This window comes from Herpailurus yagouaroundi, unplaced genomic scaffold (assembly GCF_014898765.1).
Source record: "Herpailurus yagouaroundi ecotype Mexico unplaced genomic scaffold, PumYag 28, whole genome shotgun sequence".
Taxonomy (NCBI): domain Eukaryota; kingdom Metazoa; phylum Chordata; class Mammalia; order Carnivora; family Felidae; genus Herpailurus; species Herpailurus yagouaroundi.
Window position 1 is genome coordinate 12,399,297 of NW_024412376.1, and position 27,889 is coordinate 12,427,185.

The window sequence follows — 27,889 nt, forward strand, 5'->3', positions numbered from 1 at the left end:
CCCCCCCCCCCCGGGGGGGGGGAGGGGAGGAGTTTATTTACATGCCATTATCCCTTAAAGAGTCCTTCCCCATCTTTTCTATATGTTCACCAAGACACAAAAGGAGGAATTTTCTGGCTGCAATTTTTATAGACTTCAGTGTTATTGAAATGAAAGTGCTTCAAGGACATTTCCATTTGTTACTAGCTTATGGTTTCTCATTTCATGTAAATTATTTTGCCACTTTTCATTTTAATTCCTTGCTGTCATTGTCTGGGAAAATGATCATTTGATTTCTCTCTGTGAAGATATTCACTGATTACTCAGCTGACGATGTCCTTTGTCTGTAAAAGTGTAGTGCCTTAGGATTTATTTTATTACTTTTTTATTACTACCTGTAGATTTCTGTTTACATTTCTTTCCCTTTTTTGTCTTGGAAAATGTCTAGGACTATAAAATATTCTTACTTGGGACAGAAGTATGTTTTGAACTCCAGAGTTCCAGTGTAGAAACAGATCTCTTTCAGAGTCTTAGAGACTTTAATATGACAAATTCTCCTATAATTTGTCCACTCAGTAACAGTAGAAATATCTATTTCTTTGACATAATCTAAAGGTTAAGATGCTTGAAGGTAAATGATAAATAGCGTGGACTATTCCTAAGGCTATCTTTTTTGTGTATGGGGATAGAGGTTCCTAAATGCAGGAGGTCTTGAGTTATTCCCATGTTGAAATGTCTCTTGAATCTCACCTTTCTTCTCTCTTTCCATGCCTGAGCCTACTGCAGACCCTCTCCTCAGCTATTGCCACGCTAACTGGCTTCTGTGTCGAGTATAACCAGAGATACTGCCCTACAAAAATAAATCTGACCATATAATACCCCTGTAAAAACCTTCATTCCCAGTTGCCTAAAAAGTTTACTGCAAATTCTGTCATATTAAAATCTGGACCCAGTGTTTTTTTCAGTTTGATCCCCAAATACCCCACCTTAGGTACAATATATTCCAGCCACGTTCCTCCACATTCTCAGAACATTCTAAGCTCTTTCATAACTCCCTTTCTTTGTATATGTTGTTACCTCTGCCTTGTATAAATTCACTTTACCCACCCTCCCTGCTCTTTTTTTAAGACCCTGCACAAATGTTCGTTCCTCTTTGTTCCTATATACTATATTTATACCACCAATATAGTACATTCTTTTTTTTTTTTCTTAAGTTTACTTATTTATTTTGAAAGAGACCATGTATAAGCTAGAGAGGGAAAAAGAGAATCCCAAGCAGTTTCCACGTGTCAGCATGGAGCCCAATGCAGGGCTCAAACTTATGAACTGTGAGATCATGACCTAAGCCGAAATAAAGAGCCACCCAGGCACCCCAGTGTAGTCCATTCTATAATATTTTATATGTTTTATTACATACACACATCCCTGGTCTGATTATCTTTGCCACCATTTAGCCAATTGCCTGGGGTAAACGAGGACTTAACATTTGGGGGGGGGGTGCCTAAATGATTGTTTCCAAAATTAAAGTCATTAGGCCTATTTCCCAACCTCGCTGATAATCTATTCGTTATATATATGTCAGAAATAAACATTATACTAATATAACTTTATTCAACTGTATCTTAGTCTAAGTATATAATATGGTGAGATCTCAGTTGGCTTTCTCCTGAAAGATATTCTTAGTTTCATTAAAAGCCTTAACTGAAGGGGCACCTGGGTTAAGCATTGGACTCTAGGTTTCTGCTCAGGTTGTGATCTCACGATTTATGAGTTTGAGGCCTCTGTTGGGCTTCCCACTGACTGTACGGAGCCTGCATGGGATTCTCTCTCTCCCTCTCTTTCTGCCCCTTCTCTGAGCACTCACATACTCTCTTTCAAAATAAATAAACTTAAAAAAACTGAAAAAAAAAAAAAGCCTTAACTGAAACCACTATTCTCTGTTTTTATCTTTGTTCTTTCTTTCGTTCATTTATTCCCTCATGTATTTATTTATTCAACCATCTATTAATCAAACAGTTGCTTACTGAATTTCTGTTATGTGCCATGCAGATTCTTTGGGCTTAGATAGCTCCTCTTTTGAGTAACTGGATAGAAACTATAGTTAACCATCTTCTTTGATGCTTCCTTTTTTTCTGAGCAATTAACATGCCCTCTTTCAGAGAGCACATATGAAAAATATTAGGGCATTTTAACACTAAATTCAGATAAGTCAATAATGTGATGTGGTTGCAGAGTGACCACGTATTGTCTAAAGTGGGATACTTTGGGCAAGTGAGTTAATCATTCAAGGTAACAGCCCTATCTCAGGCAAACCAAGATCTCCCTGTAAATAACCCCTATAGTCTAATCAGATTGCATTACCAGTTGTCTTGTTTTCCAAGCACATTTCAGGGTTTTATGCCTTTATATCTTTGTCTGTACTGTTAACTTTGACCTTTCCTCACCAACACCTGGAATCTGTGCCTTCGTCAAAAGCTTGCCCAATTCAGTGAGCTTTCCCAGATCAGGGTTGGGAAATCTATTCTGAATTTATTTAGCACATCATTTATATTCTTAGGGGCTAGGTGTATTCTGGTTTGTCTGTTACTGTTTTGACTGTTGTTTTGACTCCTTCTACTATTTAGCTTTTTTTTATATATTCCTCCTTAGCTGAACCACATGTTCTAAAGATGAGGGCTTATATTTGAACTTACGTTCACTCCTCAAGTACAGGGCCTTACTCACAGTCATGTAATACATTTTTGTTGGATATTTTATTTCCTGGCCTACCTTTGTCTTTCCTAAAACCACTTCCACTTTATGTTGGTATTGTGTATCTGTTCCCACTGCAAAAAAAAAATTTTAAGAGCTTTGCAATGAGTATTTTTAATTAGTACATCTTAAACTTGTATAATTACGATGGGGTATCTTAAACTGTATTTTATCAGTTTAGATTATACTGTCTTGAATTCATATTTTTTAAACATTGAAATACTATAGAAAGGCAAAAGATGAAAGTGGTATTCCATAGTCTGGCATACACACTTCCAGCTGTAGTAGTACATTTTACTGAAAATTTATATTTTCAGTAGTCCTACATTTCTAATTATAAAAATAATAGGACCTTAACAGAGAAGAAATGACTAATTGTCAGGCTTAAAGATTTAAAACTATAGTGAGTTCTTACATTCTTTGATTTGGAAGAAGTTACTGACTTATTTTTACTCTGATCATCTTACTTTTATATAATTAGATCCTAAAAATACACAGTAAAAATGATTTTTAAGACTTTTTAACTCATTAAATCACATATGCCATGAATAACTGCAAATTCTAACTTAGCTTCCAAACATACTGTGGCTTTGTTCTACTAATCATTAGAATAGTAGTCACAATCCTAATATTTCCTGGCTGATCTAAATACACTTTCCAAACATAAATTGTTTATGGAGTATTAATCATTAAACTAGTGTTTAATTGTTCAGTGTTTTCCCAAAGTTCTTTTATTAAAAATTTATAAAAATAGCATATGTTCATTTCAGAAATTCAGCTGAGAAGTATATAAAACAATGTGAAAACCAATCTTAATTACCACTAGTATTTCCCTGTCTTCCATTCATCCCAGTATTCTTGCTCTTAAGAGATAATCATCTCTTTAACATGTATCTTTGAGACCCTCTTACAATACTTCTATAACTCTTGATTTTCACCAGTTCACTTACAGTGGTATTTATTTCTTTTGGAAACTCCTACACTGGGTTGAGGGTGACTTTACTTTGTTCATCATTATTGACTTGTCACTGCTGTCATCAGTGAGGAGGGCATATAAGGATGAATCAGACTTGTACCTCAAGTGGCTTTCAACGTAGTCGGGGAGAGATGTATACAGTGATAACTATAATACGAGATGAAAAAATGTAAGAGAGGGACAGATGGAGTGCTGTGGGATTCATGGAGTGATATTTACCTTTGGCTGGCCAAGAGCTAATACCTGACCTATATCCTGAAAGACAAGATTTGGGCTAGGGGGAGGCAAAAAGCAAATACACTGGCAGGAGAAGGGCACAGAGATACTAGGAGTTTACAAGGTTATTCCATTTTCCTAGACTGTAGCGTGCATATATAGTAGTAGCAGCAGATAAAGAAGCTAAGGTAGTTTGGGGTAGAGCTCTGAACACCTCTATAATAAATCTTTAAAAAGTTTTAACAGAATAGTGCCATGACTAGAGCTGTGCACTAGGAATCTTAAGTAGACATTATAGGGGTATAGAGTCAATCACTGGCTTTGCAGTAATTTAGAAGAAGAGTTGCCATAATGAGGTATAGTGGCCCTAGAGCTGCTACTGAAATAGAACCTGTAGGTCTGAACCATATTCCATCAAATCTGAGAAGGCGTTGATTGTAAGACACACCTTTATTTTGTGTACAGTGAGGGGAGACAAAAAAACACTGCCAGTTATTTTTAGACACCACTAATTATAAGATATAACCTGATTTTAGAGATTATGATAATAAACATATATCATAAAATCAGCAAAATAGAGTAATTGCATATATATAGGGAAAAAGGTTGGGCGCGCAAGAAAGACAGGAGAGAGGGGTGCCTGGGTGGCTCAGTCGGTTAAGCGTCCGACTTCGGCTCAGGTCATGATCTCACGGTCCGTGAGTTCGAGCCCCACGTCGGGCTCTGTGCTGACCGCTCGGAGCCTGGAGCCTGTTTCGGATCCTGTGTCTCCCTCTCTCTGACCCTCCCCCGTTCATGCTCTGTCTCTCTCTGTCTCAAAAATAAATAAACGTTAAAAAAAAAAAAAATTAAAAGACTGGAGAGAGCTGAGCAAATGAAAGAAAGGAGGAAGAGATCAAAGATACAAGTGGAAAAGGAGACCCTGAAGAAGAGAACACCTCTTCCTCTACCATGAGATAAAGAAATGAATGAGCAGTACTCCAAGAAGTTGAAAAGCTAAAAACATTAAGCAAACTTCATTAAATAACCTCTATCTTGGTAAAAGAGAGGCAAGGTCATCTGTAAAAAGAATGACAGTGGTGGGTTTGAGGGCTTGGGACTTAAGAGTGAAAAGGTTTCAGGTAAGTGGGGCCTGAAAGATGGAATGTTAAAAACAGCAAAGACTGAATGAGTTCCCAGCAGAAATGAGGGGCCCAGTTAAGGTTGAAAAGCACAGATTTATAAAGAAACCAACTGGCCCTATTTTATGACTTTGTCCAGGAACACTTGGTACCGTGAGAGAAGGATGGACGAAAACTTGTGGAAGGTGCTTTCTGCAGGGTAGGAGATTGGCTGGACAGGTATGGTGGAAGGACAGAAAAGCTAAATAATCTAAGTTTCTCCCAAGGGATATTATTGATTTGGCTCACCATGAAGTTCAGGCTAAGAAATGAAAGGTGAGGCCAGAAAAAGAATAGATAAACAGATTTTTTTAAGTTGGGTGGGGGGAGCATTTTTAAAGGGATTCAAGGGACACCTGGGTGGCTCAGTCAGTTGAACATCCAACTCTTGGTTTGTCCGACTCTCAGAGTTTGTGACATCACTCCACCCACACCCCTGTATCAGGCTCCTCGATGGGCATGGAGCCTCTCTCCAATTCTCTCTCTCAAAATAAATAGATAAAAACTTTATTAAAAAAAGGATTTGAGGGACGCCTGGGTGGCTCAGTTGGTTAAGCATCTGACTTTAGCTCTGGTCATGATCTCACAGTCTGTGAGTTCGAGCCCTGTGTCGGGTCTGTGCTTACAGTTCAGAGCCTGGAGCCTGCTTCAGATCCTGTGTCTCCCTCTCTCTCTGCCCCTCTCCTGCTCATACTCTGTCTCTCTCTCTCTCTCTCAAAAATAAAATAAACATTTTTTAAAAAGGATTTGAGATTATTAAGAAGGTGAAAAAATTATTTTGAAGAGGAGGAGTAGGTAAGTAGAAAGTTGATTGGAGAATTTCAGAATTAAGATGATGGAGGTTGAATTCAGAAGATTGAATCTGGAAGATGTGTAATCTTTCTAAAACACAGATCGGAGTATGTCTCTATGTGACTTGGAAACCTGTATTTCAAGATGATGTCTGTACTACTGACAAGAACAAATAAGGCTCATCACAAGCTGACCCCATCCTACTTTTCCAGGCTAATATCTCCTCATTTCTTCCTGTGAACCCCATAGTCCAACCACTCTGAATTCTCTGTGGTCACAATCCTCAACGCTTTTATCTACCTTTTGCTTGTACACATGCTGTTCCCCTTGCATTAAATACCCTTCCTCCTCTTCTTTGCCTTGCAAACTCCTGCCCATCTTCAAGACCTAACTCAAGACCACACTTCCTCTGCCACATCCTTCTGGGTGCCCGCACACCACACTGAGCACACTTTCATCTGTGCACCAGGAGTACTCCCTTCAGACAGCCTATGGAATTTGGCCACAAGTATATTGATTTCCATGTCTTCCTCCAGTAGATTGTAAACTCCTTGAAGTCATAAACTATCTAATTCTCTTTACCCACAGTGCAAACATACACCGTTAGGTACTTAATAACTGCTTTTGTTGTCTTCGTTGAATTTTAAATGAAGAAGCTAATCCAGTGCTTCTCAAACACTAATGTGCATTCAAATCACCTGGAGATCTTGTTAAAATTCAGATTCTGATTCAGTCTGAGGTGGGGTCTGGGATTCTACCCTTCTAACAAGCTCCCAGTTGATGCCGGTGCTGCCGGCTCCTGAAACTAATTCAGAGTGTTTTCACACAAGTGGAGTAAAGGTAAAGGTCCAGTGAGAGTGTGGGAGTGGGGCAGTTACGGTGACAGTCACTTGGTATGAGCACTAGAAAATCATGTAGGATGAGATGCTTAAATCACAGAATCAAGCAGACCGCTGTGGAAGATGGTTGACAGGACTGGTATGATCTAGTTCTAGGACTTCCTGTTTTCAAAAAGGAAAGGCTTTCCAGTCCTGGCAACTGTGTCAGGACCACAGCAAAGGATGCACTCCATGGAGACGGCGGGGATGGGAGGTGGGGTCAGAAGTCGGGTTTCGGGGCTCACAAGAAGGGTCTGCGGCCTCCCGTGTTCATTCCTGGTGAATGGCACATCTACCAGAGGGGGACGGAATGGAAAAGCTGCATTGTAAGAGAAGGGAGGCCCCTGAAGAGAGGGGAGGTTTAGCACCTTGACAAGGGATTATTTCCTGATCATAAGTTGATGGATTCAAAGTATGAAGATCTTCTTTCTTAAAATCATAGATGACAACAGAAGTAGCATTTAGTAAGCATTCTCTTCCCACATAGAGTCTCACAAGTCTGATAATGCTAAAGAGAAGTTCAGTAAACCTAATTTCTTTTAAGTACTATCGTACAGAAGTAATATGTGCTTTTGTAACATATGAAAAAAGACAAAAATATTTAAATCTTCTCCACCAGTCCCCTTCCCCCACAATGAAGTAATTGATTTTTACAGCTTGATGTATACTCTTCTAAGCATTTATCCATGCAAATTTATATACACATAAACAGGATTTTTTTCAAATTCCATAATGGCATTTTCCATGCATAGTATTCTGCAGATTGTTTTTCTCACTTAGGAATGTTGTAAACATCCCTCCAGGTCAGTGGATAGAGCTCTGTTTTTTCCTAGTCATTTTTAAATAGCTGTGTATAAATATAGATGTCCTGTAATTTGTTCTGCACAATTTGGTAATTTAAAATTTTTGCTACTACAACCAATATGACACACACAAAAAGGTCCTACTGTTACCAGCACCTCCGTAACACAACTCTATGATTTCAGCCAACTGTATGTATACAGGCAACTTTTATATCAAGGACATCTTTCAATGAGGCAAAGCAGTAGCTAGGCCTGCACTAATATAGTAGCCACTAGTCACATTTAGCAATTTAAATTTAAATTTGCTAAAATTAAATCAAATTAAAAATTCTCTTCCTCAGTCACATCAGCCTCCTTTCAGCTGCTCAGCGGCCACATGTGAGTAGTGGCTACCCTATTGGATAGTAAAGAACAGACCATTTCCATCCTCACAGAAAGCTCCATTGGACAGCCTGGACTAGACGCTGTAATGCCACATCATAAAGAAGAATGTGATTTTTCAGTGGGTTAGCATTTTAATGAGAGCACGTATCTTAAAGTACAAACTTTGTGTCTTAATTGGTTGCCCCTGCAGTTACTTCAATGAGAATCAATACCCAGATGAAGCCAAGAGAGAAGAAATTGCAAATGCTTGCAATGCAGTTATACAGAAGCCAGGTAAGGCGGCAGCTGCCACTTAACTCAGCGGTGGAGCTCTCGGCCTCACGTCATCATCTGGGACAAGAATCTTCTTTTACTCATTGCAACTGAGTGCCCTAGGTTCCATTCCCACCACCCTCCTGTGCAGTCACTGCCCTGTCCTGTTCGGGTGGTACTTCTCGGGGATGTAGTTATGGTGGTCCAGATCAGGTGTTCATATGGAAGGTTGCAAGAGAGTATCCCTGCTTAAGATAGGAGGCCTGGAAATGATAAAGATTATATAGATGTCTTTAAAAATAGAGCATAACTATATCAATTCCAAAATAATTTTAAAGTTTGGAATATTTAACCAAGTCTTGTAAATAAATGAAAAGATGTATGTATGTATGTATGTATGTATGTATGTATTTTGCAAGTGTTATATAATTCTGTATTCCTGTTTGAAGAATGAATTCTTATTAAAATTGGCTTGTTAATCTTTCCCGCATTGGGATGAGTTCTGCATCGTTAGGAAAAACTTAGGGTAGTTCCATTCTAAAGTCCTGTTGTTCCCGTGCAAGTCAACGGAGACACTTAAAGATAAAAGACTTTTTTTCCATGTGTTAAAATGTTATTCCACATTTTACGGTTTTTGTTACCAGAAACTGTTCTCAGTTAAGATGATCAATTGATCTTCATTTGGCCAGTTAATTTGAATGGCCTAAAGGCTATAGATACAAAAGTGTCAATATTTAATCATAATTAAACTGTAATTTATTCTCCCTTACCCGGAAGCCTGACTTCTAGCAATCTAGACCCTACAGACACATCTCCAGTGACACCTATACCCTAACCTCACACCAGCCACAGTCCCACCCCAGAAGCTGTGCAGGAACTCAGAGCCTTCCTGGAAAACACTTCACCCTGTGTCATCAACACCTTAACCTTTTTTCTGGCTTCTCCACCCACTGTGGATTAAAAGCTTAGTAGACAGAAAAGGACAGGGGAGGAGGAAAAGGTACAGGTGGACCCTTGTTTGCAGGCATGGTGTTAATCTGTAAGAATTCACATTTGACAGCAAAGAAGGTAATAAATTTAAAATGCAACCTGAATTGTGCTATGTGTTCTAGTATAGTTATAATAATGGATGGTCAGAGTCAAGAAAACATGGACAATAATTATTCTTCTGTCTTAAGACAGCAGGAAACTAGTTTATGTAAGGCTTTAAAGATTTAAGTAAACTTCAACTACCTGGAAACTTGATGAAGAGTAACACACTCATCTAGAAAGATGCTAATTGAATGAAGCCTCCATGTACTATCATCTGACCTTTGAACCCTAGAGTTGAATTTGTGGAATTTATTAATTTTGTATTTAGTATTGAAATTTCTTTAGTATTGTGTGGTTTTCTGAAATATTTTGTTATTAGTTGCTATTTCTGTATTTAGTGTTTATTCATTCAGTAATAATTTAAGTGCATACATACTACTAAAAAAAAAATCCCCCATATCTGTTGTTCTGGCAATAAATGCATCAAAAGAACTTTTCAAAAAGAAAAGTATTATTCCTTAAAACTAGTCTCAGATACAGACTATCTGAATTTTATTGCATGCATTCACAGGCAAAAAACTGTCAGATCTGGAACGAGTTACCTCCCTGAAAGTATATAATTGGTTTGCTAACAGACGGAAGGAGATCAAGAGGAGAGCCAATATTGGTAATGTATCAGAGAGGCTGCTTTCTTTTTTGAAGCAGTCCTAGACATCAGTTTTTGGTTTTTGGTTTTTGGTTTTTTTTGAAAGTACCTTCAGTTTAGAACTGCAGGTCTTAACAATCCTTACTTTTAAGCCTAACAAGAATTGTCCTTATGTTTTTCTTTGTGTTTTTAAGAATTAGAATTTCTTGCATTATTTGTATTATACTAATAATGGCATTGTTCTTAATGTTTTAGAATCTAGAATTAGACATGGCCCCTGACCAATTACTCCTGTGCCTCATAGTAAAGATGCTTGTTAAGGTCTTGAGAGAGGGAGTGAGACCCTGAGCTTCTTTGTTGTTACTGGGCTGTGACTTAGGGTATTAAGAAACATATGATTAATAGAACTGGAATGAAAGAGTCTTAATAGGGAACATAGCAAAACACAGATTTTTTATTTTATTTTATTTAATTAATTAATTTATTTATTTACTTATTTATTTTCAATATATGAAATTTATTGTCAAATTGGTTTCCATACAACACCCAGTGCTCATCCCAAAAGGTGCCCTCCTCAATACCCATCACCCACCCTCCCCTCCCTCCCACCCCCCATCAACCCTCAGCTTGTTCTCAGTTTTTAAGAGTCTCTTATGCTTTGGCTCTCTCCCACTCTAACCTCTTTTTTTTTTTTTTCCTTCCCCTCCCCCATGGGTTTCTGTTAAGCAAAACACAGATTTTTAAGAAGAGCATTTCAGAAACATGAATTAATGAGATTGGGGTGGGGGGTTGGTTTTGAGCTTTTAAAATTGTGTTTCAATTCTAAACTTACTCCCCATCAATACAATTCTCAAACACTTTACAGAACCCCAAGACAGGAGGGCTGTTTAATTAGTTGGTAAGTATTTATGAAGCACCTAACAGTCAACCACTCAGATGTGGCATGTGAAGCAGCAGGGGCTCCAGAATGACCACTGTGTTCCTCTCCTGGCCTATGTGCAGCTGAATTCTACCTGTCTGCAATTTAAAAGAACCAAAACGTAGAGGAATCTAGGTTCTTGTTTAATTACATTCTGATTTCCTCAGCACAAAGATTAATTCAGTGTTTTGGTTATTACAATAATGTAACAGATAATTTAGGGATCTATTTGCTTTTTTCGAAGAAGCAGCAATCCTGGAGAGTCATGGGATAGATGTACAGAGTCCAGGAGGCCATTCCAACAGTGATGATGTTGACGGAAATGACTACTCAGAGCAGGTGAGCAGCTGAGCAGAGGTTCTTGGTTACAGAGTGGGTGGGATAGTATGACAACTCAATTCTGTGGGTGTGTTTTGTACGGGGTGGGAGAGAGGAGACAATCTAATGTCCCTCCACTCTGCTCATGTGTGTAGTTAGATTTTCATGTAATTTGAAAGGAATGTGGTATAAGATTCAGTTGTCCTGTAAAATTTGTAAGAAACTGTTATTCACCCACATGGATTTATTGTCATACAACAGGATACTTGGCAAGTACGCAATGGGGAGGAGGAGGAGGGAAGAAGTTCAGAGGGAGGCAGAGAAGCAGAGAAGGTAGAAGAAGAGAGGAGGATCTGATCCAAACAAGCAAGTTACACCATCCACCACACACACACTCAATGTTTGAGAATACTAAGGGCTACTGGGTAGCTATACTCCATGCCTAAACCTGTACCAATGCAGCACACAGTGGAAGGTCCCGCCCACCACGGCCCCATTGCAGTGAGAACCCTCATGCCCGGATGAGTGGTTCTTTCAGAGTCTCTGGCACATTGACACACACATCCTCTCATAAATGCATGTCTTCTCACCTCACCCTGACTTAGTTTTCATTGCTTGGGGGAAAAATATATATTTAATTGTAGCCACTGGATGGAATAATTCAGTAACTAAGAATGTGGGAATTTTCCCCCCACATGTCTGTTGACAGATTTCATTAAAATTTTCATAGGATTTAAAATTCGTTTCTGTTTGGAATATGAAAAAAATGTATGATGTCTTCTGGACCACAGCAGGAGAACGTTTGCTGTTTCCTGTAGTGTATATATATATCTCTTCCTCGCCCCTCAGTCAGTTCTGAAATAATAGCCCACTTACGTTCTTCCTTCTGCCATCCATTTTGCAGCCTCTGTTTACCAGCTTGAGCGCAGACACTGCAGGAATGCACGAACTTTACACGAGCCCCTTTTAAACTCTACAGACCACTTTGTGGAAATGAGAATGAAACAGTGAGGCCCATAATTCCCAGGGGTTACCTTTTTTCTTTTTATACTCCCAAATCATAGCTCCACATTTTACTGAAGAAAATATCTGTCTTTCTAATCAGAAACATTCCTGTTATTTTTCAGTCTACTAATGTAGATGGATCACTCCCCGTTTTTTTTTTTTCCAGATGCCCTAAGGGCAGCACATCCCATGATTCCCTCCCACCCCACCACCCCCCCCCCAATCCACCAGGATCTTACCCTTTCCCAAGCTTTTTGATGCGAGAGTTCCCCTGAAGGCATGACAGGTGAGAAACTTATCCCTTATTTGTAACACCATCTTCTGGTGCCTGACAAACATCCTGCGGTGCCAGTTTCCTTCACAGCTTTGTTGTTTAACACTGAGCTGTGCACGGAGGGAGAGCTTCCCACTCCCCCTAAATATGACACCTGCCGCTTCCCTGGTGTCTTCCTGCAGGAGAGCACCACACATTTTCACCCATAGCCATTGCTGGCAGTTATACTTTTGTCCTGTTGTAATCGAGAGTTTTTTGGGTCTTTTGTTCTTTTGTGAAAATGCATTTTTATCCATAAGATGTTGGTGTCTGTAGTTTAGTCTAGTTTTCTCAGCTCAGTAGAAAGATACCATGAGCTCTGATAATCTGTACGAGTACTAGTCCAGAATTCAATAGCTCACTAGTATGGCCTTCAGTGACTAGTGCTATGTTTGTTGCAAACCTAGAATGATCAGGTTTGATTATCATCACCAGCAATCTTTCTGATAGAAGGAAAAAATTCTTAGCAAGAAAAAAACATTTTGGTGCTTTTTATTTGTTGAATCATGGAAATGTCAACTGGAAGTCTGGACCTATTTCCATTCAGTGTCTACTTAAATACATTTCACCTCTACTCTGTCACAAGCCCCTCACCCACTGTGTCCTCCCACGAATGTTCTGCCTCCCCTTGCCCTCAGCATGCCTTTCTGTGAGTTGGAGAATTTTACCAATCCACTAATAACATTTGTTTCTTATTTCTGCATGTCTAGGATGACAGCACTAGCCATAGTGACCACCAAGACCCCATCTCATTAGCTGTGGAAATGGCAGCAGTCAACCACACTATCTTGGCCTTGGCCCGACAAGGAGCCAACGAAATCAAGACAGAGGCCCTGGATGACGACTGATCAGGGAGGGTTGAACATGAGAAGTTAACTTAGTTTAGACGTAGCACCTTAGCAGACTTTCCTCGGTCCTTAACATGTGTTCTTACAGTATAACTTGCAGTTTCTTGTATGTCAGTTAGCCCTTAGGGTCTTGTTCTGTGAAGATGGCATGGTGCCCTCAGCCTTTGCATATACTCTCTCAGTATTAATTCCCAGTAAATAATAACCAACCAACCAACCAACCAAACTTCCCTCTCCCAGCCCCCGAGGCTAGAAAATCTTGCTGCTCTGTCTTAGCATTCCAAGAAAGTGCTTCCAGGTATTTAGATAGCCCTCAGTTCTCAAATAATAGGCTACGTGTAAAACCTTGGGTACCTTTAGATTCCTGTAACACTAGTCTGTACCCTTTTCCTTCCCCAAGACTGATAGGATGCAAGCTGAGGTAGTGTGGCCCAGGATTGACAGACACCATTCGGGGAGTATCTGCAGAGTAAAAGGAACACTAGAATTCCCACTCAGCTTGGGAATAATTGATTTCCAGCTGCAATAAGCCGTGCCTCATAATAGTCACACTGTGGCTAGATTATACTTCTTTGGGTGCTGTGGAAAAATGTGGAATGTCCATGGAAAAACTTGATCTCAGATTTTGGTTGATGTTAACATGCCTGACACAGACATCCTTTCCTCTCACAAGCTGTGTGACTTAGTAGATAAAATACTGCCTTCTGCCTTTGGGACCATGATTCAAACACACAAAAAAACAAAAGTCATTTAAAAAAACAAAACAAAACAAACCCAGCTTGAGAGCATTGGAAAACAAAACAAAACAAAACAAAAAACATGAGCTGAATGTCTAATGGATGTTAAGTCCAGTTCTCAGAACCACTGTACGTTACGCGGCACAGGTATGTGCCTGCCTGCAAAAGTGCTGGAGGTCATCATGGACGCTGCTTTGCCTCCTGTTTGTGTCCCCTTTCCCTGCTACCAAAAAAAAGTCTTTCAAGGATGGAGCTAAGGTCACAAATGAGTGAATGAACTTCCAGTCTTTGTATCCATTAACTGAAGCCCCCTCAATATGAGAGGTTGATAGAGGACTTTATGGTGGGATTATGCTGACTGACTATCACAATTGCAAATACTTTCCTAAAAAGGAGCAGAAAAAAGCAGGGGACAATTGCCACTTGCGTGGTGTGTCTTCAAGATACAACGTGATGTGACTGCTTTGGTGTTCTCTTTACTCTGTCCTTGTAGAGGTGTGAAAAGCTATATTGCTACAGGCAATTTATTTAATAATTGGAAGCCATATTGATAATGGATGTGGTAATATTTGTAAAGTTTAATCTACTTTAAGCGGCAGTAACTAATGGAATTTTTTTCCTTGATCACATATGTAGCACTTTTGTTACTTTTTAAAGATATTTATATTTGATAAATCTTTTTTTCATTTTGAGAACTCAAAATACCAAACAGTGAACTTGCGTTATAAAGTCACCCTGTGATCACCTTGTCATCTAGTAGCAAAATGATGAACTATTCATGCATCAAAGAAAATTACATCTGCTGGCCTTGTATGAAAATGATCTCTTGGCATCCCGATTAAATGACACACTGTCACTGTGGGGAAGAGGAAACAGCCTTCAATGTAGCGGCGTAGGGTGCGTCTGAGGGAGGCATGACTGCTGTGTATTTTCTGCCTCGTTCCATCTCCTTTCTACGCACAGTGGAGCCTTGTATAAAGGGGGATTTGGGGCTGGCTGTTAACTGTCTTTTCGTCCATTATCTAAGAACAATTTCTAAGATGGAAGGAAGGCGCCATTTCCTTACCTCTTCACCTCCATGCCCCCACCAGATGTATTCAACCTAAAACCATTGAGAAGAGACTGAGACTGACCTTCTTTGTTTTTCCCTTTCTCATTAGTAGATATTAAATACCCACCAGTTTTTAGCTGGTCTGACTCCATTTAAGGCATATGCTGACAAGGTCTTCTCCCTGTCTGTTCATCCTGCCTACGCCAGTGTGCGGAAGCCTTTAGAGGGCATGAAAATGCCACCTTATATGGGTCTGTGACTTTAAAGAGCTAAGGGCAGGGACTGGGCCTGCTCTTGTCTGTGGATTTCAGGCAGAAAATGTATATACTTCTTCCAGCTTCCAAGAATTGGAGTAAAATGGGGTAGTCTTTTCTGTTTGACTGTATTACTTGAACCAACAGATTCAAGAGTAGCATTTGTTATTCTCAGGAATGATCCCCCTGCTCATTTTCTTTCTTGGTGTGTTTGAGTTTTTATTTCAATTAGGAGATTATGTTATCTTTCTTTCCTTTTATATTACTTAGAAAAAAAATTGTGACATATTGTATCTTCCCATTCCGGTGAAATTTTGTCTGCTTATTCTCAGTTGAATCAGAAAGAAAAGAGAGGAAAATATACTGTCTGACAAGCCACATCCATGATTTATTGTAAGGAGATTATTATAATTGATAGCTTCTTTATGATGGGATTGCTAGTATCATTTGTTCTTGCTGGTCTTTTTAAAGAAACAGACTCAAACTGTTAAGACAGCTGCAGTTTCTAAAGAAATACGTGATTGCCAGAGAAGAGCTAAAAGGTTTCATTGTTTTAAGGCCTTAAGGAAGGAGAAAAGCTTCAGAGAAAAAAGGGGAGTCAGTATCCATGAAAGCAGTAGCGGGCCCTATCTGGCAACCTGGAAAAAGTAAGAGCACATGTCTACCAATGCAGGATAGCCTCATATTGGGTTCAGGAAGAAGGAATCTTCCATCCAGAATTCTTCTTTTAATTGAAGAAGACTGCTGGCCTGCTCTTAAGACCCGCTGCCTTACATATAACTTTTGCTTTTTCACCGAGAGCAAAAATACAGTTCTTTGAGGCCTAGATTTAAATCTGCCATTGTTTTTTTGTTTTTGTTTTTGTTTTGTTTTTGTCCCTGGGTTCAATTCTGCTGTCTTGTCCAGTCTACCTTAGTTCTCATAATGGCACACAGAGTTGTCACTGTCTTAATTTGTAGTATCTTTGGATGGTGAATTTTTTTCTTAAAAAACCCTAAATTCCTGTCTTACTGAAGGGAAAAGAGCCAGACTCAAAAAAAAAAAAAAAAAAAGAAAAAGAAAAAAAAATCCCATTATGTACTTTTGGGTTGATCTACCCCTCTTTTTTTACTCCATCCTGTACATCCCTCAGGCCCCAGAGGACTGTTTCAGGACTGCTCTTCCCTAGTGAAGAAGACTAAATAAAAGGGTGGGGTGGAAACCTTGTCAGCAGTTCTTATAGGAACTTGTCTGTTATTTTTTGAAAGACACTTTCATTGAATTACTATAGTCACATGGGTAAACTTCCTACTCTTCTTACAACACAGCCTTACAAAGGGACCTTTTAAAGATGGACCATCTGAATGAGATTTCTGATTTGCTGTTGATAACCCTAATGTGGGGTGAAGGCCAGGGAGGGCAATACAGTAACACTCTTAGCTGAGACCTTCTGGTGTCAGTCAGTACCAAATAGACACTTTGGTTTATTTCAGCAAAGCTTGTAATTGTTGAGTACCCCTTAGGGCATTTCTTCACAGTCTCAGTCCTTTAAGTGGTTGAAAAGTGCTGTTACCTTCCACCTACCTATGGGATCTGTACAGTTCCCACACACTGTCTTTGGGTGGGCGGCCCCTCCCCCCACATTCTCCTGTTCCTTCACAGGAAGAAAGTTCCTGGAACAGGAAGACCCCTTTAAGGTACCTTTCACTGAAGCTCAGTAGAGGTGACCACCTAAAAAGATACGGGTGAGGAAGCAGCTGCTCATCAACAGTGAAGTATGCAAATCCAGTACTGTGGTTCCTGGTAGATTTTCGATGGCACGCAGTCCAGTAACCGACAGTACCGCTGTTGGGGCCAGATATCCACATATATTTTTACCTCAAAGGGGACAACTCATGAAGAGCTCGCTCATACACTCATTTCAGTTCTTTACAAACTTCCCTCCTGGACTCTAGCCATCAAGCACCAAGTGTAAATAGATTTATTTCATCAGGAATCTCCAGTCACATTCTCTCCCTCTGTGAACAGCTCCCCTTCCATTTGCCTCTGGGCTCCAATACTAAGGGCCTCATCTTGAGCAGACATCTTTGCTGGGATTTTTATCTTCCACAGAAGGCAGAGCATGTGGGTGTGGTCCATCTCTTCACACAAACACTCCTTTCTGTCTTGCAGGCCATCTTTGTGACCAGCTACATATTCCACTGACCAGCTACATTATCTCTGCCCATAACAGTGGAAATAATCCCTTTTTCACACACAGTCCTACCCATCCTAAAAATGTGAACTTCAAGTCCTTACTCTCTTGGTCCTAAGAAGGGTTTGGGTAGAAGCAGTCTTCCCATGTAACTTGTAGCTCTGCCTTTTAAAATTGCTTTTTGTCTTTTTTTGTTCAGAGGACAACCGGAGTATTTTTCCCCAATAAGTCTCAACAGATTCTTAGGCAATAATTTTTCTTGTTATTGATGATCTTGTGCTCAGTAGCACTCTACACTGAATAGTCCTGACCCTTCACGTTGTGCGTTGGTTTTCTGTGTTAATCTCTGTCTGTGATTTAAATCTTAGGTCAGAGTGGTGATAGATTTTGTCATTTTGTTGTTGTGATTATTAGTAATGTTTTACTACTGTATTCACTGGGGCTGCATTGAGACCAGCCAAATCCATTTATAGCTTTACTGAGCCGGTTTTGTTTGTCAAGATTTCCCAAGTGAAAGTTGGGCGCACTGACCAGCTGCTGGCTGACAGCGTCTTTCTGGAGCATAGGGATGGGGTGGGGGATGCACTGGGGAAGGGGTGGGAATTACACATTTAAAACATTCCTTTTTGTGTGCTCTCTAAATAGCAAGGATGTTTACTCAGGATTCAGGTATCAGTTGTCGGCCATGTTGAATTTGGCTAACTGAGCTGCCTGCCCGAAAACCTTCTTCCTGTTTCTTAATTTCCAGACTAATTTACATTACTTCAGTAATACCTAAGTTTTCCAGTTTGAAGGTATTGTACCATAATGAGAACACAAGGTTTTCCCAGGGAGGCAACTATGAATGGCCACGTTATCTTGTAAGGATTTCCCTAGTGGTAGCGTATTGTCACAGTAGAGGCCCTTTCTTTTTCAGTACCGCGCGCTCCTTCATCACATGCTCTTCTCTTCAAAAGATGACTATCACCTAAGAGGAAAGCTTTCTTTACCCCTCTAAGGAGAACTACCATACTGAGATGGTGGGAAAGACTTTTTAAATACATCGACCCCACAAGTTCCTTTTCCAGTCACAGAAACTCCTCTTATAAACAGGTTATGTTCAGAAAGGCTGTTCTTCAGTCTGTTTACTTATAAGCTAAAAGTGATAAGCGACTGCTTTTGTCATCTTAAAGGACCAACGGTTGACTCACCTATCTCTGAAGTGCAACTCTGTTCCTATCTATGGACATTCAAAAGCTGGAAGTCTTGGTGGAGATGAAAAGTAGCAGCAAAGAGAAAGCTAACGATGTGAGAAATCCAGTTTCCTATAACATTAGTTTTCTTTTGTAATTAAAAGGGGAGTACGTAGGGTGGAGAAGGGAGGGGAAATCTGCTTGCACCAAAAGATCTTGCACCCCGTGCTTATCGTCACCCAGGGACCTTGAGGGTGTAGTAGATGCTGTGGGAAACCAGTGTGCAGAACCCTGGACTTCTGTTTTATCACGCTTCATAGGACGCTTGGGGCCAAGCATTGCGCAGAACTAAATCTAACTGTTTCAAGTCAAGTCTAACTTCTGGCCGTCAGCCACCCACGTTTCACGCCCGTTATCTTGTTAGCCCGCACAGCGCCCTGACAGCAAACAGGGATGCATCTGCAGGAGGCTCTGCCTTTCAGTCCTGACACCTTTTTTGCTTGACAAGTTTGGGAATTGATTTGCCCATCTGGATGGCATGACTGTGCCTTCCATGGGTGTCTGAGCCCCAAAGTGCAGTGGTGTGGGGCAGCTGTCGAGTGTGCCCTGTCACTATGACTGCCACACGCTGACCTGAGCAGGGCGTGTGTGCCCGGCTCAGACATCTTGGGATGCCGCTCCCTTAACTCCATTTTCATTTTCTCTTTTAATAAAAGTGGCTCTATACAGCCATAATTAACTCTCAAATTCACATTGGTGTGCTGTGATCAAATGAAGGTTTGCCTGAATCCTTTCAAATTGTAACCATGGTAATTGAGGGGGGTGGCACAGAATGAATATATAAAAATATAACGACAATTGTTCTGAATGACTGAGTGTCCTCCTGACATGTAATTAGCTGTTTTAGCAAGATGTACATTGGCATGGTCATAATTAAAAGGATTTCTGTCCTTTATGTGATTGGAAATGGCAGATCTCCCATTCCCTGTTCCCTTTTAGCACTGATGCTCCCAAGAACATTTGGAACAGCAGCTCAGTAAACTAAAATAATGACATGGTGCTCGTGTCCTCTCCCTTTAGTGAAAGAGAAGGATTTGGAATTATTTCAACTTCAAAATGGAAGCCTTCGCTGTTGCTCCCCACTTGACTTCTATATCATTTAAACCTCTGTCTCACATCCAGTTTTGACTAGCTCCACCTTTGGCAGAAACTTTAGTCAGAACCCCAAACTGAGTCAGTCCCTGACAAGCCCTTCATGACTGCCCCACTTGCTGGCTAGCTAAGCACATCGTGTGGCCTCACTTGAGGACATTTACTGTCAGACAAACTTCCTGGGATTTTGATTTTCTCCTTGGTTACTTGATACTTCCAATGTCACCATTAGAAAGTATCAAATGGGAATGTACACGTGAGTTAAATAGCGTTTTCCTCACTGAATCATAGGATCTTTGACAGACATGATACAAACAGATGTAAACACGTGAGCTTTTAACAACTATGTGGCATAAATGGAGTCCTGATACTTACAGTGTCCTGAAGTTAATGTATATGCATGAGTGTCACCCAGATTTCCCCACATCGCTCTTACAGGGCAAAACCAGGTTCCTTATGTCAGCAGCCTTTTGTTATCCTGAGTTTTCCCCATTGCTCTGCTGAGTCAGTGGGATTGTCTCCCCAGCCCACCCGGGTGCATGTTTTCTCTCCCTTTCACTTTGCTTGCTTTCTCTTCATCACCTTGTCCCCCTGAGCATCGTGTGGTCTTGACACCTTACACCGCCTGCCCAGGATGTCTGCTGTTCTCCCGCCGAGGCCTCCCACTGGAGGGGAGCTGCTGTGTCACCAGCTAGCTTTTCTCTAAAATATGCTTTGGTTTTTTCCATCACTTGCAGAAGTCTTCATTCAGTTCTATGATCAAGTGAGCCTCCGCACAAATACCAGCACCCAGCATAGTGCCAAGCAGCTTCTCACAAGCTGCTTCGTTTCTGTGGGGCTCCTAGCTGTGCCCGTGAGCCTGGGCCACGAGCGCCTTCTTCCTTCAAGCCTGGACACTCCGGGATTGCTTAGTAACCACTGAGAAAATGCCACTCTTGCTTTTGTTCATATTTTGCTGCTTACCCTCATACAAACCTTTTCCCCCCGTCTCCACATATCAGAAGGGATCCTAACCAAGTGCTAGTTACACTTCATTTTGATGAAAATGCTGAGGCAGGCTGCTTCTCTATAACTGTTCTCTCCCCGTCCACAAACAGAATTTGGGAAAAGGTTCTGCCTTGAGGTCTTTTATTCTTGTTCTCAAAAATACCTCCAAAATGTGTAGTCATTGGGCCAGATCAGGAAAAATGCCATTAAAAGTTCTTACACGGTGCTTCTCTTCCTATAGGATCTAAAAGTGACTTTCAGCCCCACCCCCACGCGCCTACTTTCAAGATACATGTGCTAGTGTGGAGACTTCCCTGTGGGGTCCTATCAGTCTTCTGACAGTTGGAATGATTGTGGATTTATGGCCCCAAAGAGCAGAGTACCCCATCCCTTATTTTCCCAGCTGCTGAAAGATCACCATCTCCATTACAGTTGAGAAGCTGTTTTAAGATTAGAAATTCTGAGAACTCACTGGAGTATGATACCGATTGCTGAGACAGGCATTCAAACAGCCAGCACAACGTTCTGATTATCTGCTTATATTCAAACAAAATAGAATTATCACTGCAGTTAAAACCTAACACAATCTGCTATTTTAGGGATCAAAGTATTAGATGTGCCGCTTAAGGAATGGTGCTACTAAAAAAGAACTGGAGTTGGCAAGACATTTCCCTCCCCAGTTGTTTCCACAGGCCATTTTGGTGATTCCAAAAACCGTACACCTTATAATGCCATTACCACCAGCAGCCCCCACTAAAAAGAAAAAAAGCAAAAAAGAAAGCCAACTCACCCAAATCCCTGAAAGCATGGGTAGTACTTGCCCACGAAATAGTATTTTTTTTTTTTTGGAAGAAAACACCAGAAGTTACTCTTACAAGAGACCAGAGTAAAGAAAGATGTCATTCTAAATCATAATGCAACAAGAGACAAACATTCAGACCTCCTGAGCATTCAGAGCTCATGATAATAGCAGCTGACATTTATTGAGCATGTACTATGCGCCAGGCACTGTGCTGAGTGTTCTTACTGTCTTGTTTATTCTTGAAGATTCGCAGACCTTACACTGAGCAGCATCACCTTAATGGAGTCGAGGAAAATCTCCAGTTGCTTCTTTCACGTTAGTAGATGTTATTTGGAGAACAGGTTGCAGGGTCTGCCTGGCATTGCTCTGAGTGAAATCAATGCACTTAACCTATTTTGTTCTCTCACAAGACAATGCTGGATAATCCCCACTAGCACACTGTCACATTGCTATCCTCTGTCTGTGCACTTCATTCCCCCGACACTGAACTAGTGTTACTTTGATGATCTAGACATTAGAGCATCCCTTCCCCTTGGCCTTTCTCCGTGGTTAGTGATAGTGACAGAAACGCAGTGAACTGAGTGAGGCTCAGCAACAGTGATGTGAAACCTGTTTCAAACATCCTGTCTCTAGAAGGCAAATGTGAGGTCCTGCCTTTTGGGGGTGGGAGGAGAAACAGAATGGCTGTCTCATCATCTGCGTTTTGAGGAGAAGGAGAATTTACTAGCACTTCTTGGGTGTGGTTGCAGTTAGTTGAGGCAGAGAGTGCACTTCCCGTTTTCCCTCTGTTTAGCTCTTCGAGCATTTTCTTAGTGCCTGTTACTGTTAGGCATCCTGCTTCTGCACAGAAGGGTTTAGCTAAGCCGTTCCAGCTTCTTCTGTCCCATCACAGACATGAGAGACAGTGGGGCTGAGCCAGTACTTTCGGAGATTCGGGGATTCTGGTATTAGTGTCTGCCCCACATGGAGACAGGTCCAGATTTGGGATCGGCATAGAACTGTCTCATGAACCACAGTCCAGCAAAGGGGCCAGCTGCCTAGGGATTCAGGTGGCAGCTCAGTGACCATTGTCAGGGGCCCGGGCTCCAAGCTGACCGGAGGACTGAACTAAAATTCTGTGTTTCTCTCCCCCTCGCTTCTCCAGCTCTTTTCCTCTTGAAAGTAAGTTGTTCCCAGGGGCTGTCACTCTCTTCTCATCCACTCCATCACGTCCTAGGCATCCTTGGAGCCCAAGAGAGTGGAAACCACCCCAGGAGGAAGGCCCCAGTTGGAGTGGCCCTGTGAGCAGATCTACCAGGTTGACTATTTGAGTTTGGTGGCTCTGTAATAGGTACCTTGTTTCATTAGCTGGCTAATGGGATTTTTCATTATCCCCCCCGCCCCACACCAAAAAAAACCCCACCCTGATGTGAAGGGAACAAGGTATGTGTGCCTTCTGTTTAGCTGTTGGTCCAGATTTGGCATCTCTGGTGGCAGTTGGGTGCCACTGAAATTTTGGAATGGAGACATTAACTCCTAGCTTAGAAAGAGCACGTGACTCTTACCAACCAGTATGGGTGGCAGAGATGAGTCACAAGATTTGTGTTGCCTTTATAACTTTTCCAGCTTCCCATCACTTCCAGGTCAAGTTGAAGTCTCCGTCTTGTTTTCTGGCTTCCTTTAAGCCCAGAAACCGCTCCCCTTTTGTTGCTTTACTGGAACTAAGAGCCCAGCGTAAACTTATGAGGGTCATTTTTCCACTTCATCATTCACTGAAGCTATTAAACTGGAAACAAAACGACATTAGTGCTATATTAATGTAAACAGCAGCCACTCTAGTGATATTACATTGAACTCTTTTGTTTTTATGCCAGATTCATGGGCGGGGGCAGGCAGCGCATACATTAGTAGAGTGGATGGAACAGAGGTGGGGGCTCAGCTGTGGGCTCCTTTCAAGAGCATTATTGTTAGTGATTTGCCTTGAAAACCACATTTCAATATGTTAAAGTCAGTGAGCCCCTTAATCCTGCATCTCTGAAAATGGGCACCACAAAACCAAAGTTCTTTGGGGGCAGGGGGAGTTCTCCCTTCAAGCGTCGGCATCTCTGGCAAGGCTTTTCTTCATTGCTCACGGTTTCGCCGGAACACTTCTCTCGAAAGGGCCTCTTCTAGTAGTTTTTCTCACACGGGAAATAGCAAGCAAGCCTGTGCAGTCCTGTAGCCCTGAGTCTGGAGCAGACCGTCTACACACCCGCTCTGCCCCGCTCCGTTTGCTCTGGTCTGCAGAAACAGGGAAGAGCAGAGCTGCTACTGGGCCCAGCCCCGGTGTTTTCATCTTCACCCAGGCTGCAAGGTGGGACATTGCCCCTGCCAGATGAGACCAAGAACATCATAGTTGCCTCCCCTGGAAGAGCCCACAGCCTTCTCTGATTCCCCATGGGCTCCCCTCCCTCCCTTCCACGGCCATAGTCACCAGTAGGTATGCAGTACCTTCCAAGGATACATTTCTAGTTCTGTTTTTTAAGTGCCTAAGCAAGTTACAGACCTCTGGAACCTGCCGGAGAGTCGGCCTGTGCCCTGCCCCCTCCTCTTCCCCTCCCTACACTTAGCCCTCAGGGGCAGGTGCAGATAGCTGCCCCTCCGCAGGGCCCCCAGCATTCTGCTGGCAGAACAACTACAAGGGCAAGCTCGTGGGCAGGGCGGCATTGGCACTGCCCCGGCAGGCTGGCTCCGTCACTCTGTCCTGCGCTGCTTTTTCAGGGTGTCTCTGTCAATGGGGTTACGGTCTCGGTTCGTAGAGAATGTTAAGGAGCCTGCTTAGCAAAATCTGCGGCTGTCGAGTGGGGAGATCGGGGAGAGCAAGACCGCCTCAGCGCAGAATTCGGTCTGTCTTTGTCCGCAGCTGGAAAGTGCATCCAGACCCAAGAGGGCAAAGAGTCAGATAGTCATGGTTTAAAACACAATGATTCATTTGCCATCATTAATCACTGGAACCCTGGCTGCCTCTTCTTGTCCTCTCCCTAGATTTGAGGGATCAGGGTGTCTGCTCGCAAGGGCTCAGAAAGGCCGTCGTCGCTGGGGGTGAAGCAAGATCACAAGTGTGTCTTTGAAAATGAGTGTGAGATTATCTGTTTGCTTCTTTTTTAAAGTAATTTAAGTCTGACCTAAATTTGGGGCCTTTATTATGTGGTGGGTGTACGACGGATTATTTTGTGACTGCACTCTGTTCACATCACGGCACTAAGCAGCGCTCAGATGATTTGTTGGTGCATTAGAACGTTTTGCAAAACGGACAAATCCATACCAGGCACTTTATTTTCATTAATAATCCAGCGTTTTTGTTCAGACAATGTCATAACCCAAATGGTGGGCATTCACATTTAACAGGTATGGGCAAATTTGCCAGAGGAATTCTTTGGATTGGGAGAGAGAAGGGAGGCGGGTTGATGAAAGTGGTCAGACGGGAGAATATTGAATCCGTGGTGGTAATGGAAGGGAGGCTTCTCTGGAGCGCGTCACCCCAACCTGGATCCAGGCAGTGCGCTGTTGCTCTGTTCTCCAGTTGCTCGTGTTTACGGGTTCTACGAGTGCTTGTCCGTTGTCCCACTGAGCGTGCGCGGGAGCACTGCAGAGCAGGGGACAGCAGTGCAGCGAGCGGCACCACAGCCCCCCCTTTCTTCTCAGTTACCTGGACCCGAACACCCCGGCGCACAGAGTGCGGGGGGACTGTTTTCTGTTGCGGAACCGTGTGCAGCTGTGTCTCCCTGTTCGCTGTGGGGGTGGGAACTAGCTGGCACAGGTTGGAAAGTGGAAAGTGAGGTTGACAGTCATAATCCGATCAGATACCATGGACCAGATGCCTTGGGACTGCCTGAAAGTCTTTAGCGTCCACCAAATACTCGAGTACCTGCGACGGGCTGTGTGGGGTCCCTGCCAGATGGCTTTGGGGCAGAGTGCCCTTCCCTGCCTTGGCCGTCGTGTGTCTTAGTCTTTGTGTTTCCCTTTGGCGTCTCCTGGTCTCTGTCCCCCATCCTGTGCACCATGTGTCCCTGAGGGGAGTCGCACCTGTGTCTGAGTCTGCTGTAAGGTGTTCAGTCTACCTCAAGGGGTCATCATGGTCAACTCTGTCCCATAGCAATCCTTCTGACATCGCCACACACACTGGAATGTATATCTGCCCCTGGCCCTGGCCCTGCCTTCCCTGTCAGTAACCTCCTGACCCCATCTTTCCTATAATCACCACAAACTCCTAGTGCAAATTGGATGCTGCTTTAAATGTGAAAACAATTGTTCAAAAGCTATAAAACCTGAATGAAAGCTAAAGCTGAATTTATAAGCCTTGTTGCATATGAGCCAAAAGTGCAAAAAGCTCTATATAATGAACTAACCTGCCACTCGTATAAATATAAATATATATAAATATATTAAAATCAGACTGTTCTACAAAATTGTGTATTTGTATTTTTGTGTACGTACAATTTTCTGCTAAGCAGAAGGAGGATGTAGTATAGGATGCTGTGAGAAGAGATTTGGTTTAATCCTATTTCTTTGTTACTTATTTTTGTTAACATCCGATGCCTGTCTTTGTCTTCTCTGTGTATGACACTGTTTGGAAAGCTGCAGTATCTCTCTTCCTTAGGTACAGAGTCCATTAGAGAATGAAATCTGGGGTTTAGAGAGTTGTCCAGGTCACCAAACACGGACAAGCAGAGACACAGCTTGGCCGTCTACTGCCCAGGAGCTGTTCGTGGTTCTGAGGCAGCAGCGAGGCAGGGCACAGCCTCTGGGAAGCAGCATCCCACTTCTAGAAGGCAAGTTCCAAAACACAAGATTGTAACAGGTCTCTCTCAACAGAAGACTCTCCACCGGGCCCATCCAGGAGGGGATGGATGCAGGGCCTCTCTGAATGGAGGAACGGGACCTCTTATTTCTGGGCCAGAAGTTTGCCCAGAAGGTAGCAGGGGGCTCTGCCTGGCTGTAGTGCCCAGCTCACTAGCCGTCCCTGGGCTCTGTGTCCCTCTTCTGAGTAGTCGCTGCCTTTTCTCAGATCAGGTTACCAAAATGCCTCCCCTCTGCTGAGCTGCTGGCGCTTCATCACCCAGACCTCCAGCCCCAGTTCCCTGGAGCATCTCAGAACCCACTTTCCCGGTGCTAACACACAAGAGGGGGGTAAAGTGGCTGCCAGTAATGGCCAGAAACCAACTATCTGGGAGGCCAGGCTGGAAGACAAGCTCCGCGCACCCAGGGCAGTCGGCCCATCCACTGGGAAGGCTTCCGGCAGCCCTGGGCCCGGGCCCCGCCCCCCACCCACCTCTCAGCCCCACGCAGTCCCTCGTGGCCTGAACCTTCTCTAGGGAGAGCGATACTGCACCTTCACCTGTGGGACTCATATTTATAACAATGTGTAATGACTGTAGCAAAAAGCCCTTGTTTCTAGATGTAAATGGTCAAAGAAACAAGTGCTCTATTGTATTGATTAAAATAGTTCAAATGAGTCCTGTATCATTGTATCTCCTATTCTGGATTAGTGCCTTTTGGACAGTAGACTGTTCTGTAATTAAAATGTAGTATACTGCTTTTTTGTACAGTTTTGTTTTAATAAAACTTTTTTTTAATTTGTGTTTATTTTAGTATTGTACCTATTAGAGAATAAAATGTATAACTGAACAAAGCCTGGCCGGGATTTCTTTGGGGGGGGAAGAACGATCATTTGGGAAGCTCCCCAACACTAACGGGTGGCAGCCTTCCATTTTGGACATCAGTCCCTTTGTGCTTTAAAAAGCAGTTGGCACGCCCAGAGGCCGAGGACACCTGGAAAGGGTTGAGGTGACAGACACTACGCGGTGGGGCAGGAATGCCTTCTGCTCTGGAAAGCCCCTGAACCCGCCCACCTCCTCCATGGGGCTCTCCTACCCCAGGAGAGGCCACACCTTCCCCTCGCTCCCTTGCCCTGGCTGGGGGAGCACCCTCACATCGACCCCAGCCCCCTCCCTCCCTTCCCTCTGTCTTCCCACATCTCAGCGCCCCTGGGGTCCTAGCAGCTTGTCCACGCTGACAAGCTCCACACACTTTCCCTCTCGGGCTCCAGGCCACGTCCCAAGCACCTGATTTTCTCAAAGAGCCGTCTTTCCGTTTGCAGTGAAAAATGAAAAGCGAAGCTGAAGCTTCATTGTTTTTCCTTAAAGACACCTATGGTTGGGGGCAGATTCTTACCCAGGACTCAAGGACAGAGTGCCCAAGCCCCCCTGTCCCCCCACTCATCCCACAGCCTAGGATTGACTTGTTTTACCCCTCCTCAGAGAAAACCTAA

At 42.6% G+C, this 27,889-nt stretch overlaps 1 protein-coding gene across 15 annotated transcripts in view; it reads left to right on the top strand.

The window, feature by feature from the left end:
• The window catches only part of HMBOX1 (homeobox containing 1), a 195,041-nt gene extending 167,795 nt beyond the window's left edge, over positions 1-27,246 (top strand). For 5 of the 15 annotated variants that reach the window (XM_040468090.1, XM_040468172.1, XM_040468042.1 and 2 more), the window contains 5 exons: positions 8,130-8,212; positions 9,795-9,890; positions 11,033-11,127; positions 11,368-11,439; positions 13,135-27,246. In XM_040468090.1, coding sequence (XP_040324024.1) covers positions 8,130-8,212; positions 9,795-9,890; positions 11,033-11,127; positions 11,368-11,439; positions 13,135-13,272 — 484 coding nt within the window. In that variant the 3' untranslated portion in view covers positions 13,273-27,246. The remainder of the gene's footprint in view (positions 1-8,129; positions 8,213-9,794; positions 9,891-11,032; positions 11,128-11,367; positions 11,440-13,134) is intronic. The other 10 variants (XM_040468258.1, XM_040468481.1, XM_040468323.1 and 7 more) reach the window with 5 other exon arrangements.
• The last annotated feature ends 643 nt before the right edge of the window (positions 27,247-27,889 follow it).